Here is a 12675-nt window from a genome sequence, read left to right as displayed (position 1 = left end):
AAGAGTCTTTAACGTACCATAATCCCACATTTTGAGTGCCTTTTAGATATTTTAAAATACTTTTGGCAACTGAAAAATGCGATTGCTTAGGATTTGCTTGAAATCTAGCACACATGCAAACAACAAATACAATATCAGGATGACTAGCGGTTAGGTACAATAATGAACCTATTAAACCTCTGTAGATTGTCGTCTCAACTGATATTCCCCCTTGATCATTGTCCAGTTTGACTGATGAACTAATGGGAGTGCTGGCAGGTGAACATGTTTCCATGTCAAATTTCTTAAGAAATTCTTTCGTGTATTTGGTTTGACTGATAAAAATACCAGTCTCCAGTTGCTTCACATGAAGTCCGAGAAAGAATGTCAGTTCACCCATCATACTCATCTCAAATTTGTCCTGCATTAACTTGGCAAATTTCTCACATAATTTGGGGTTAGTTGACCCAAATATAATATCAACCTATATTTGCACAAGTAAAATGTGATCATCCTTAGAAAATTTGAACAAGGTCTTGTCAACCGTTCCAACAGTAAAATCATGATCAGTTAAGAATTTTGAAAGTGTCTCATACAAAGCTCTTGGAGCTTGTTTAAGACCATATAAAGCTTTGTTCAAATGATAGACATGATCGGGAAAAGAGTGATTGATAAAACCTGGTAGTTGTTCAACATAAACTTCTTCCTGCAACTGACCATTCGGAAATGCACTATTCACATCCATTTGGTAAACTTTAAAGTTCTTGAATGAAGCATAGGCAAGGAACATTCTGCTTGCTTCCAGTCTTGCAACCTGTGCATACATTTCATCATAGTCAATTCCTTCTTCCTGCCTATCTCCTTGTGCTACAAGTCTTGCTTTGTTGCGTGCAACTGAACCATCTTCGTTCAGTTTATTTCTGAAAACCATTTTGTATCTATAATTGTTTTACAAACTGGTCTTTGAATTAAGTTCCAAGCATTGTTATGGATAAACTGATTTAGCTCCTCTTGCATTGCATTTATCCAGTTAGGATCGACAAGAGCTTCGTCAGTTTTCTTTGGTTCCAGTTGTGAGACAAAAGCAGAATGAATGGAAAAATTAAACATTTGATTTCTTGTTCTTACCGGGTCAGATGGATTACCTATCACCAATTCTGGAGGATGTGATTTCTTCCATCTGAGTTCAGTATTTTCTGCTTCTATATCAGCAAGTGTTTCGACTGACAACTGAATGTTTTCAGTTTCAGTTGGAGCTGTATCAGTTGGTAACTGAATATTATTTGTTTGCTCCACCAACTGATTATCAGGAGCAGGTTCCTGTTCAACTGATTGATCTAGTATTTCTGGTTCAGGTGTTTGAAAGATATTCCTTTTTATGTGATTTTCTTCTTCATTAACATCCTCAAAACTGATCTCTGTAAATCAATCAACTAGCTCAACTGGATCAGTTGGCTTATTAGTTAGCACAGTTTTATCAGAAACAACATGAATGGATTCTTCAACATTTAAAGAGCTTTTATTAAAGACTCTACATGCTTTGCTAAATGAAGAATATCCAAGAAATATTCCCTCTGCAGATTTAGCATCAAGGCTTTTAAATGATTTTTGCCATTATCAAGAATAAAACATCTGCAGCCAAATATTTGAAATAAAAAACCTCACTCTTTCTTCCATGCCAGATCTCATATGGCATTTTCACATGATTTTTATTAATCATCGATCTGTTCGGAGTGTAACATGCAAAGTTTACTGCTTCAGCCAAAAACCTTTGAGAAATACCAGAATCAGCAAGCATTGTTCTAGCATCTTCTTTAAGGGTTCGATTTCTTCTCTCAGCTACACCATTTTGCTGAGGTGTTCTAGCTGCTAAGAGCTCATGCTTGATTCCAGTATTTTCTAAAAAAGTTGAAAGATTTTGATTGATGAATTCAGTCCCTCTCTCATACTTTATTCGATCAATACCAACTGATTTTTCATTTAAAGTCTTTTGAAGAGCTTAATCAGTTGTGCAACAGTTTGGTCTTTGGATTTTAGAAAAATTAGCCAAGTAAATCTTGAAAAATCATCCACTACCACTAAGGTGTATTTCATTCCCCCTAAACTCATTACCAATATTGGACCAAAAAGATCCATATGTAACATTTCTAACTATCGGGAAGAAGATTTACAACCTTTGTTTTTGAATAAAGATCTTTCTTTTTTACCAAACTGACATGCTGAACAAACTTTTTCTTTTGAAAAATCTAATTTGGGCAAACCAGTTACAAGATCATGGTTACTCAGATATGCAATAGATTTATAGTTTAAGTAGTTCAACCTCTTATGCAATACCCAGTTTTTTGAAGATTTGGAAGCAATGAAACAAACTGGTGCATAAGGTTGTTCAGTCCAATTGACTTTGAAAGTGTTTCCAATACGATTTCCAGTTAGGATGACCTCATCAGTTGAGTCTCTACCCGAACACATGTGTCTGTCAAACTGAACTGAGAAATTATTGTCGCATAACTGACTGATGCTTATCAAGTTAAAATTCAAATTTTCAACTAGCAAAACATCTATAATTGTAAAGTTACCATGGATAAGCTTACCCTTACCCACAGCTTTACCTTTGGAGTTGTCTCAAAAACTGATGTTTGGTTCAGTATATTTGATCAGTTGAGATAGCAAATTTTCATTTCCTGTAATATGCCGCGAACAGCCACTGTCTAGATACCAAGTTGATTCTTTGTTTAATCCTGTTACCTGCAATCACACATAGTATATAATTTTGGAACCCATATTCATTTGGGTCCTAAACAGATTAGTCCTTTAGGAACCCAGACTTGGACCAGTCTAACTGAATTTCCAGTTGCTGTGTTCCAAATGGTCTTTCTCGAATTATTGGCAATGTGTGTGTGGTGTGAGGATGAAACAATATGATTTGTATCCTTCTTCAACTGACTATTCTTTTGATATCGTTTCTGAACTGGCTTACAGTTGTAGTATTTGTAATAGTCATTCCTTGAGTACTGATTTTTGCGACTTAATCGTTTAGGTGACCAGTTTCTTTCATCATTTGAACTCTCAGAGTTATATCTAATTCCATACCGTTTGCCTTTGTTCTTACTTTCAGTCAATTGAACAGCTGGTTTACTAGGTTCTGGGAATTCATATCGTAGTTGATTTTGCAAAGGTAATGTAGTTTCCTTTGTTTTCATTCAAATTTGGCTGTGTATCACTTGCAGAATTTTCATTACGATTGTTAAAACCCAAACGAGTTTTATCAGCAACAGATTTTTGATAATTCTGCATTTCAGTCAGTGCAACTGAAGACTTGTTCCAAGCTTGAATCAGTTCAGTATGTTTTGAAATTTCAGTTTTTAACTTACATATCAAGGCTTTATTTTCAATCATTTCAGCTTTTTGCTATGCAATCTTCTTTTTTAGACTCAACACTTCAACTGACTTATCAGTTTCTGTTTTGTTTTCACTAGGATTAGTTTGCTCAGTTCTAACCTTCTGAAATGATCGAGCAAGTTTGTGATACTCATTTACCATGTCATCAGCTATTAAACACTTGACTTCCTCCTCATCTTCACTTGAACTGATTGGGCTTTCAGGTTCTGACTCGTCACTGTCAGTTTCTGCCCACTTAGATTTGCTCTCTTCAGCCAAAAGCACTTCATGTTTCTTTTGGAATGATTTCTTGTCATCCTTGGTCCTTCTTCTGTGCTCATAGGGCTTCTTTTCTTTCTCAGTTGATCATCGACTGTTCTTCTTTGGCTTAGGACAGTCTACTATGAAATGACTAGATTTGCCACAATTGTAGCAGGCATACGATTCTTCTTTAGACTGATTCTTCTGATATTGTGTAGCGCCCTTACCCGAGCCACTACAAAACAGACTAATAAGCATGCAACATTAAAACTTAATAACAACAATTAAACAGCGGAAACCAAATAACTTAATCATCTTACAACCCAAACGAAAACAGAACAAACAACAGCAGTCTTAAACATAAATACAACCATATCGAAAACATAATTCTGAAAGAGAAAACGATAAACCACACATAAAACCTCCACTGGATCACCGCCGAAAACCCAACTGCTCTAGCCACTGCCCTGGTCGTCCGAACCGTCCAACCTAAGACCTGTCCCTTGGAATGGGGTGCCCAAGATGAAAACAAAGACGTGAGCGACAATCTNAAGACGTGGACCTACAATGTCCAGGTCATCAGAGCCCGCGGGTCCCGTCGGACACTGTAGCTCTCGATGCCCCATCGTCCACAATACAGAATAGGGCTGAGCGGCCCCAACAAACGAGGTATATCTCAAAAGATATCAGGCTCAACATGATATGTCATGCATAATATGCCAAAGCAGTAAAACATGTATAATGCAACACATAAATATGCAGCATATAAGTATGTATAATACGCTTGGATATCTCAGTCAGTACATCACGTACCTCACTAAAACAATCTGACAGAAAGCTCTTAACCTAGACAATACCAACAATATGAAATAACTATCAAATCAGATTCTGAATTACCAAACATGCTATAAAGTTCTTCCTAAAGGCTTTAGGATTATACCTGCGTCCGTCGTCAGCCCGCTGATGATGTCTCGATCTCAGTTCACCGACCCCTCTTCGAGTCTACACTAGCTCCGAAACTTTCCGACACCAAAGTACCCTAAAAACTGACTAGAAAACATAAGGTAAAAGACTAGAACTCTCTCTCTCTAAAAGATACGGTGCAGGAAACAAAAGAATCAACTTCCATTTATAGGCTGCATCCGGACTAGTTTGAAAATCCGAATCAATCTTATCTGCCACGTGTCAGAATCTCATTCGTCTGGTTGGATTTCTCGAGATAACGTAATCGTAAGTAGATCGGGTTATCCTTTTAAAATTCGGTGGATCCAACAGATTAATCCCAAATTATCAATTCGTTAATAATACTTAATTAACAACTCTTTAATTATCTCTTAATTAATACTTCATTCAAAATAAGAATTCGGGTCATTACATCCTCCCCTCCTTAAAAAGATTTCGTCCTCAAAAATCAAAACTGAAGTACAAAACAACTGAATAAAATACAACTCATGATTACAAAGGTACAACTCAAAACAAATGCGGATACTCTGAGCGCATACGACTCTCTAACTCCCAAGTCGCCTCTGCAGTAGCTCGGCGTTGCCATTACACTAGAACAAGTGGAATGGTCTTGTTTCTGAGCTTTTTCTCTTTCCTACCCAGGATTAAAAGTGGCTGCTCGACATAAGTCAAGTCTTCTTCAAGTTGAACATCTGTCGGACCAAGAACGTGCGATTCATCTGCTACATACCGTCGTAGCAAAGATACATGAAAGAAATTATGAACGCTGGACAGATACGACGGCAAAGCCAATCGATATGCCAAATTTCCAACACATTCCAAGATCTCAAAAGGTCCGATGAATCTTGGGGCTAATTTTCCCTTGTGTCCAAATCTCATCACCCTGCGAAACGGTGAAACTTTAAGGAAAACTTTTTCCCCTGATTGAAACTGTAGAGGTTTACGCTTGGTATTCGCGTAACTCGATTGACGATCTTGTGCAGCTTTAATTCTCTTCTTAATCAATTCCACTACGTCAATCGCTTGTTGCACTAATTCAGGTCCTTGCACTTGTCATTCTCCTACTTCGTCCCAAAACAATGAAGTACGACAACGTCTACCATATAATGCTTCGAATGGAGCCATACCAATGCTGCTGTGGTAGCTATTTTTATATGCAAACTCCACATGCTGGTCCAAAATCCAAAGCACAAGCACGCAACATGTCCTCAAGTGCCTGAATAGTCCTCTCAGACTGACCATCGGTCTCTGGATGATAGGCAGTACTCGGGATCAATGTCGTTCCCAATGCTTTTTGAAAACTTCCCCAGAACCTTGAGGTAAAACGTGGATCTCGGTCACTGACTATACTTGTTGGCACACCATGATATTTAAGAATATCTTGGATGTATAGTCTTGCCATACGATCGAAACTATATTCTTGACTATACGGAATGAAATGTGCTGACTTAGTCAGTCGGTCCACAATAACCCAAATTGCATCACAATTCTTAGAAGACAACGGCAAGTGGGTGACAAAATCCATCGTCACATACTCCCACTTCCACTCAGGAATAGGAAGATTCTGAAGTAATCCTCCTGGTCGTCGATGCTCAACTTTCACTTGCTGACAAACCAAACACTTGGCTACAAACTGGTAAACACTTTTCTTCATACCTTTCCACCAAAACCTGGTCTTCAAATCCTTATACATTTTCATGCTTCCAGGGTGGATACTCAACTTACTCCTATGGGCTTGAGATAAAATCTCGTCTCTTAATTCAGAATCTTCTGGAACTACGATTCTTCCCGACAGACACAAGGTTCCATCTGTTTGGAACGTAAAGCCAGATGTGTTGTCTTCGTTAGCTAACCTTGCTAACTTTTTCACTTTCTGGTCAGAAAACTGAGCTTCTCTGATTTTGGCATACTACTTCGGTTCAGATAAAATGCTAGTTACTCGAATGTGTTCCATTCCTTTCTTATGACGGAAGTGAAATCCCAGAGAACAACAATCTTGGATTACACTTCATATGAAACTTGTCTGAAGTCAGATAATCTCACCTTGCTACTAAGAGCATCAACTGTAAGATTCGCTGATCCTGGATGATACTTGATTTCGCAATCATAATCCTTTAACAAATCCATCCATCTTCTTTGGCGCATATTCAACTCTGCTTGAGTGAAGATATACTTCAAACTCGTGTGATATGTAAAAATCTCAAATCTCCCTCCGTAGAGATAATGTCGCCAGATCTGCAAAGCAAACACAATCGCTGCTAATTCCAGATCATTAACTGGATAATTCTCTTCATGCTTCTTCAACTGTCCGGATGCATATGCAATCACATGACCATTCTGAGTTAAAACACACCCAAGTCATTGAAGTGATGCATCAGTGTACACAATGTACCCTCCTGATCCAGATGGCAGAGCCAAAATGGTGCAGTTGTCAAATGTTGACGCAATTCATTGAAACTATTTTCACAATCTTACACGTCAGCTGTGTCAACGGTTTGGCAATCTGAGAAAATCCTGAGATAAATCTTCGGTAATATCCTGCCAAACCTAGAAAACTTCTTATCTCTTGAGCTGATTCCGGCCGTGCCCAACTCAATACTGCTTCGATCTTGCTAGGATCCATTGATATCCCATCTTTGGATATAACATGTCCTAAGAAGACAACTCTGTCGAGCCAAAACTCACACTTGTTCAACTTAGCATACATTTGGTGATACCTTAAGGTTAGCAACACAATCCTTAAATGTTGTGCATGCTCTTCAAGACTACAACAGTATACCAGTATGTCATCAATAAAGACAATGACAAACTTGTCAAGATACTCCTTGAATACTCGGTTCATCAAATCCATAAATACTGCAGGAGCATTCGTCAAACCAAACGGCATCACTAGGAACTCGTAATGCCCATACCTTGTTCGAAATGCAGTCTTGGGGATATCACGTTGATGAACTCGAAGTTGATGATACCCAGACCGTAAATCGATCTTCGAGTACATTGAAGTTCCTTGCAGTTGATCAAACAAGTCATCAATCCGTGGTAACAGATATTTATTTTTCACTGTTACTCGGTTCAACTGTCGATAATCTATGCAAAGCCGCATAGACTCATCCTCTTTTTTAACGAACAATACTGGTGCTCCCCAAGGAGACACACTAGGTCTAATGTACCCCTTGTCAAGTAGATCTTGTAACTGTTGCTTCAACTTTCTCATCTCCGTTGGTGCCAATCTATAAGGTGCTCTGGAGATAGGTGCGGTTCCTGGTACCAACTCTATCTCCGCTTCCACTTCCCTCTCCGGAGGAAATCCAGGAATCTCATCGGGGAAAACATCAGGAAATTCATCGACAACTGGAATGTTCTTCACGTCGATCACATCCTTCGATACATCAACAGCATAAATGAGGTATCCTTCTCCTCTTTTCGCTAAAGCCGTTGTGCCTTTACAGCAGACACTACTGGCATTGGAGGTTGAGCTCCCTCACCGAAGAAAAACCAATTCTCGTCTCCTTCTGGACGAAACTGAACGAGACGTTGATAACAATCTACCGTCGCTCTATACTTAGTCAATAGGTCGATTACCATCATACAATCGAAATCTTCCATAGCCAATATCATCAAATTGGAAGACAAGTATTTTCCCTCAAACTCTGACAAACAGTTTACTACAAGTCGCTTAGCTAAAACCTCTTGTCCCATCGGTGTAGACACCGACATCAAAACATCAAATGACACGTAGGGTAGTTTATGCTTCTTAACAAACATTGATGCTATGAGTGAATGCGATGCCCCAGTGTCAATTAATACATATGCAGGAATACCAGATATGATAAAATTACCTGCAATGACTCTCTCGTTTTGCTCCTCAGCTTGTTCTTGGTTTAGGGCAAACACTTGCCCTTGAACTCGTGGACGTTGCTGAGATCCTTGTGATATTCCACCACGACGAGAACCTTGAGCAGGAAAACCTTTCTGTTGAACAGTGGCCTCAGACTGTTTTCCACTGTAAGACCCTTCCATAAAACCTCCGCCTATACTCTGATTCTTCAAATTAGGGGAATCCCTCTTCATGTGACCAAAACCACCACAGTTGAAACAAGCACCTGTTACTTTTCGACAATTTTCCGTCTGGTGATTTCCTCCGCAGTGGCCACATTGCAGCTTTTTCCTACCAAAGTTGTACCCCCCTCCAGAACCGGAAGAAGAAGAAGATGCAGACTTCTTGAAAGACTGACTCCTCGGTCCCAACGAACTAGAACTTTTGCTAGCTTGCATAGCCTTCCTCCTAGCAATACTGATTCTGGTTGAAGACAAAGATTCACTAATCTTTCGTACAAAGAAGGATCGTCACAGACTGAAACCCGATCAAAAATCTCCTGGTTCAAACCATTCAAAAAATGAGAATATTTTGCTGCAGAATTCTCACTGATGTGAGGAGCGTACGGCAATAGATCCGTAAAATGCTTTTGGTACTCCTCAATGCTCGAATCTCCTTGCTTAATGGTCAACAGTTCCATCTCCTTCGCCTGACGAAGAGCTGGCGGAAAGTGATGATTGATGAAGGCCTGACGAAAATGTTCCAAACGAATCCGCCCATGCTGCTGAACTAGAATGGCAAAAACAGGTTTCCACCATTTTACGAGCTTTTCCTTGGATCATGAAATCAGCTACCTCCATCTTCTCGTCCTCGTCATAGTGTAGCACTCGAAAACACTGCTCCATGATATCGACCCAAGCTTAAGCAACATCAGCATTCTCATCTCCGGTCAACGGTGGAGGTCCAATCTTCATGAAATCCATAATGTTGACACGGTTCCTACGTCTCCTTTCATCATGATCTCGGTGACGCCTGCCGTCACGATCTCTACCATGATGTTCTCGGACAGCCTCATCGTCGCCATAACGACCATGTCCCACACTTCCGTGAATGCTTCCGTCTCCTGACATCTGAAAGGAAACCAAAATCAACCTCTAAATCCTCAAAACAGAATTACTAATGTCCCAAAAATCTATGCATGCTCTGATACCACCAAATGTAGCGCCCTTACCCCGAGCCACCACTATACAGACTAATAAGCATGCAACATTAAAACTTAATAACAACGATTAAACAGCGAAAACCAAATAACTTAATCATCTTACAACCCAAACGAAAACAGAACAAAAAACAGTAGTCTTAAACATTAATACAACCATATTGAAAACATAATTCTGAACGAGAAAACGATAAACCACACATAAAACCTCCACTGGATCACCACCGAAAACCCAACTGCTCTAGCCACTGCCCTGGTCGTCCGAACCATCCAACCTAAGACCTGCCCCGTGGAATGGGGTGCCCAAGATGAAAACAAGGACTTGAGCGACAATCTCCCAATACGATAATTTACGAATATACAAACTGATATGATGCATGCGAAATGCAATATGCTCGGATATCAAGGATCAAGTCAAGAATCTCATGCTCAGTTTAGAGGCGCCTGAGTGTGTAGTCTCTTATCTGCCCTAGGCATGTTTTGGCTCCCACACTCATCATCAAGACGTGGACCTACAATGTCCAGGTCATCAGAGCCCATGGGTCCCGTCGGACACTGTAGCTCTCGATGCCCCATCGTCCACAATACAGAATAGGGCTGAGCGGCGCCAACAAACGAGGTATATCTCAAAAGATATCAGGCTCAACATGATATGTCATGCATAATATGCCAAAGCAGTAAAACATGTATAATGCAACACATAAATATGCAGCATATAAGTGTGTATACTACACTTGGATATCTCAGTCAGTACATCACGTACCTCACTAAAACAATCTGACAGTAAGCTCTTAACCTAGACAATACCAACAATATGAAATCACTATCAAACCATATTCGGAATTACCAAACATGCTATAAAGTTCTTCCTAAAGGCTTTAGGATTATACATGCGTCCGTCGTCAGCCCGCTGATGATGTCTCGATCTCAGTTCACCGACCCTCCTTCGAGTCGACACTAGCTCCGAAACTCCCCGACACCATAGTACCCTAAAAACTGACTAGAAAACCTAAGGCAAAAGACTAGAACTCTCTCTCTGAAGGATGCGGTGTAGGAAACAAAAGAATCAACTTCCATTTATAAGCTGCATCCGGACTAGTTCGAAAATCCGAATCAATATTATCTGCCACGTGTCAGAATTTTATTCGTCTGGTTGGATTTCTCGAGATAACGTAATCGGAAGTAGATCGGGTTATCCATTTAAAATTCGGTGGATCCAACAGATTCATCCCAAATTATCAATTCGTTAATAATACTTAATTAACAACTCTTTAATTATCTCTTAATTAATACTTCATTCAAAATAAGAATTCGGGTCATTACATATTGCTTCTGGAAGTTTCCATGATTCTTCCTCATAAACCTTCCAAATTTCTTGACAAACAATGATATAGCATCATTGCTCAGTTGATCAGCAGATTTTTCAACTGAACCAGTTGGTTCCAGTCTGACAGCAGTTAAAGCAATTATGGCAGTAGGTGTTTAAGGTTCTCGTTCTCTGGTTTGTATTTCAAACTCGTAAGCCTTTAGATCAGCAAACAAGTCATGAAGTTCGATCTTGTTAAGATCCTTTGACTCTCTCATTGCCATGGTCTTGACATCCCACTACTTGGGAAGACCTCTGACCACATTCAGTGCCACCTCTTTGTTCGAGTACACTTTTCCAAGTGCATTCAGCTCATTAATAATTCCACTGATCCTTTTATCATATTCATGCATGGATTCTCCAGCCTTCATCTTGATGTTGTCAAATTTCTGTACAGCAACTGATAGCTTGTTCTCTTTTGTTTGCTCATTTCCTTCACATAGCTGGATCATTTTTTCCCATATCTCTTTAGCAGTTTTGCACATTTTGATTTTGCTGAAAGTGACTTTATCCAGCGTTTTGTATAAGATATCCTTTGCCACATTGTCTAGGTTGGCTTTCCTCTTATCCTCAGTTCTCCGTTCCTCTCTGGGCTTTTCTATGCGATGAGGTGCCCCATCAGTAATGGCAACTGCTATATTTGCTTTTAGGATCTTCATGGGACCTTCGGTGATGACATACCACATGTCGTCATCTTGTGCAGCTAAATGAGCCTGCATTCTAATTTTTCAGTCGTCAAAGTATTCTATGGAAAACATCGGTATTTTGTTGAATGAAGACATGTTGATCAGTTTTGTTAATAATATTATTCTGAGACAAGATTCAACTGCTCTGATACCACTTGTTAGAATCGCTTGATTGGTTGGGATGTGTTTAGAGGGGGGTTGAATTAACACTTACGATTTTACAATCTTTTCGAATGGAGTGTAAGTTCTGTGACAAACTGAAACTTAGGAATCTCGTCGGTCAATGACAATCAGTTCAACTGATAATAGTTGCGGAAGTAAACTGACTGAAAGATAGAATAAATAACTGAAGTAATAACACACAAATATTTATGGATGTTCGGAGACTTTGAATGCTCCTACGTCACCCCTTCTATCACAAGAATAGGATATGCACTAAAAGACTTTGATCGATACAACACTTGTATAGACCCACTTCAGTTTGGACTTAACATTGCCAAAACTGAAACTTTTAGTTTATAAAACTATCTCACAATTCTTCGACTGATCTTAGCATAACTGATCTAGTTAAAGATCATTTAATCTAAAAAACAGTTTGTGCTTGTAAGCTCGAAAGGTAGCCTCAAATTGCTACAAATATATCTGATAAGTGTGAGCTTTTTGATTCTTGAATAAGAGCGATAAATTCAGCAGGGTAACAGCAAGCTTGAGAGAATAGATAGATCGATTAGATGTATGGTAGTTTTTCTCAGTTGTTCTTCTCATCTATTTATAAGCTTCTCTTCAATGATAACATTAAATATAATTTGAATCATTATATCCGTTGATTGCCACGTCAAAATTCCAATGACATTCGTACATTGTAACCTCTGAAATGCGGCGTTCCACTATGAGTTGCAGTCTGCTTTGTACTGTTGTTGGTTGGGCGTCCTTTTCTCCAACTGATGACGTGTACAGCTGATAAGCAATTGCTGGTAAGCACATAGCTGAATATTTCAAATGATCT

At 39.3% G+C, this 12675-nt stretch overlaps 1 protein-coding gene and 1 long non-coding RNA gene across 3 annotated transcripts; both read right to left on the bottom strand.

The window, feature by feature from the left end:
- Positions 1-3831: 3831 nt before the first annotated feature.
- LOC140985219 (uncharacterized) lies at positions 3832-8861 on the bottom strand. Of its 2 annotated transcripts, XR_012176729.1 has the most exons (3): positions 4559-5522; positions 4432-4464; positions 3996-4114 (listed from the first exon to the last, which is right to left on the bottom strand). XR_012176729.1 is itself a non-coding variant. In XM_073453001.1 (2 exons), the coding sequence occupies exons 1-2, from the start codon at positions 8854-8856 to the stop codon at positions 4074-4076; spliced, it is 477 nt and encodes a 158-aa protein (XP_073309102.1). In that variant the 5' UTR covers positions 8857-8861; the 3' UTR covers positions 3832-4073. The 2 variants fall into 2 exon arrangements, 1 of the variants encoding a protein (XP_073309102.1); XM_073453001.1 differs by lacking the exons at positions 4432-4464; positions 4559-5522 and adding an exon at positions 8421-8861 and having other exon boundaries at positions 3832-4114.
- An 864-nt stretch (positions 8862-9725) lies between these two features.
- On the bottom strand, positions 9726-10559 carry LOC140985220 (uncharacterized). The gene is made up of 3 exons (XR_012176730.1): positions 10508-10559; positions 10381-10413; positions 9726-9899 (listed from the first exon to the last, which is right to left on the bottom strand). It is a non-coding gene; the product is annotated as an uncharacterized lncRNA (long non-coding RNA).
- Positions 10560-12675: the final 2116 nt, after the last annotated feature.

Source organism: Primulina huaijiensis, chromosome 9, assembly GCF_012295235.1.
Source record: "Primulina huaijiensis isolate GDHJ02 chromosome 9, ASM1229523v2, whole genome shotgun sequence".
NCBI classification, from domain to species: Eukaryota; Viridiplantae; Streptophyta; class Magnoliopsida; order Lamiales; family Gesneriaceae; genus Primulina; species Primulina huaijiensis.
The sequence above is the reverse complement of the archived record's forward strand: the minus strand, read 5'-3'. Positions and strand labels throughout refer to the sequence as shown.

Excerpts from the sequence above, each read along its gene's own strand:
- LOC140985219 (XM_073453001.1), bottom strand. The coding sequence starts at position 8,856 with ATGCAAGCTAGCAAAAGTTCTAGTTCGTTGGGACCGAGGAGTCAGTCT. Across the intron at positions 4,115-8,420 it reads AAACGAGAGAGTCATTGCAG|GTCTTAGGTTGGACGGTTCG; the intron begins GTAATTTTATCA and ends TCCAAGGGACAG.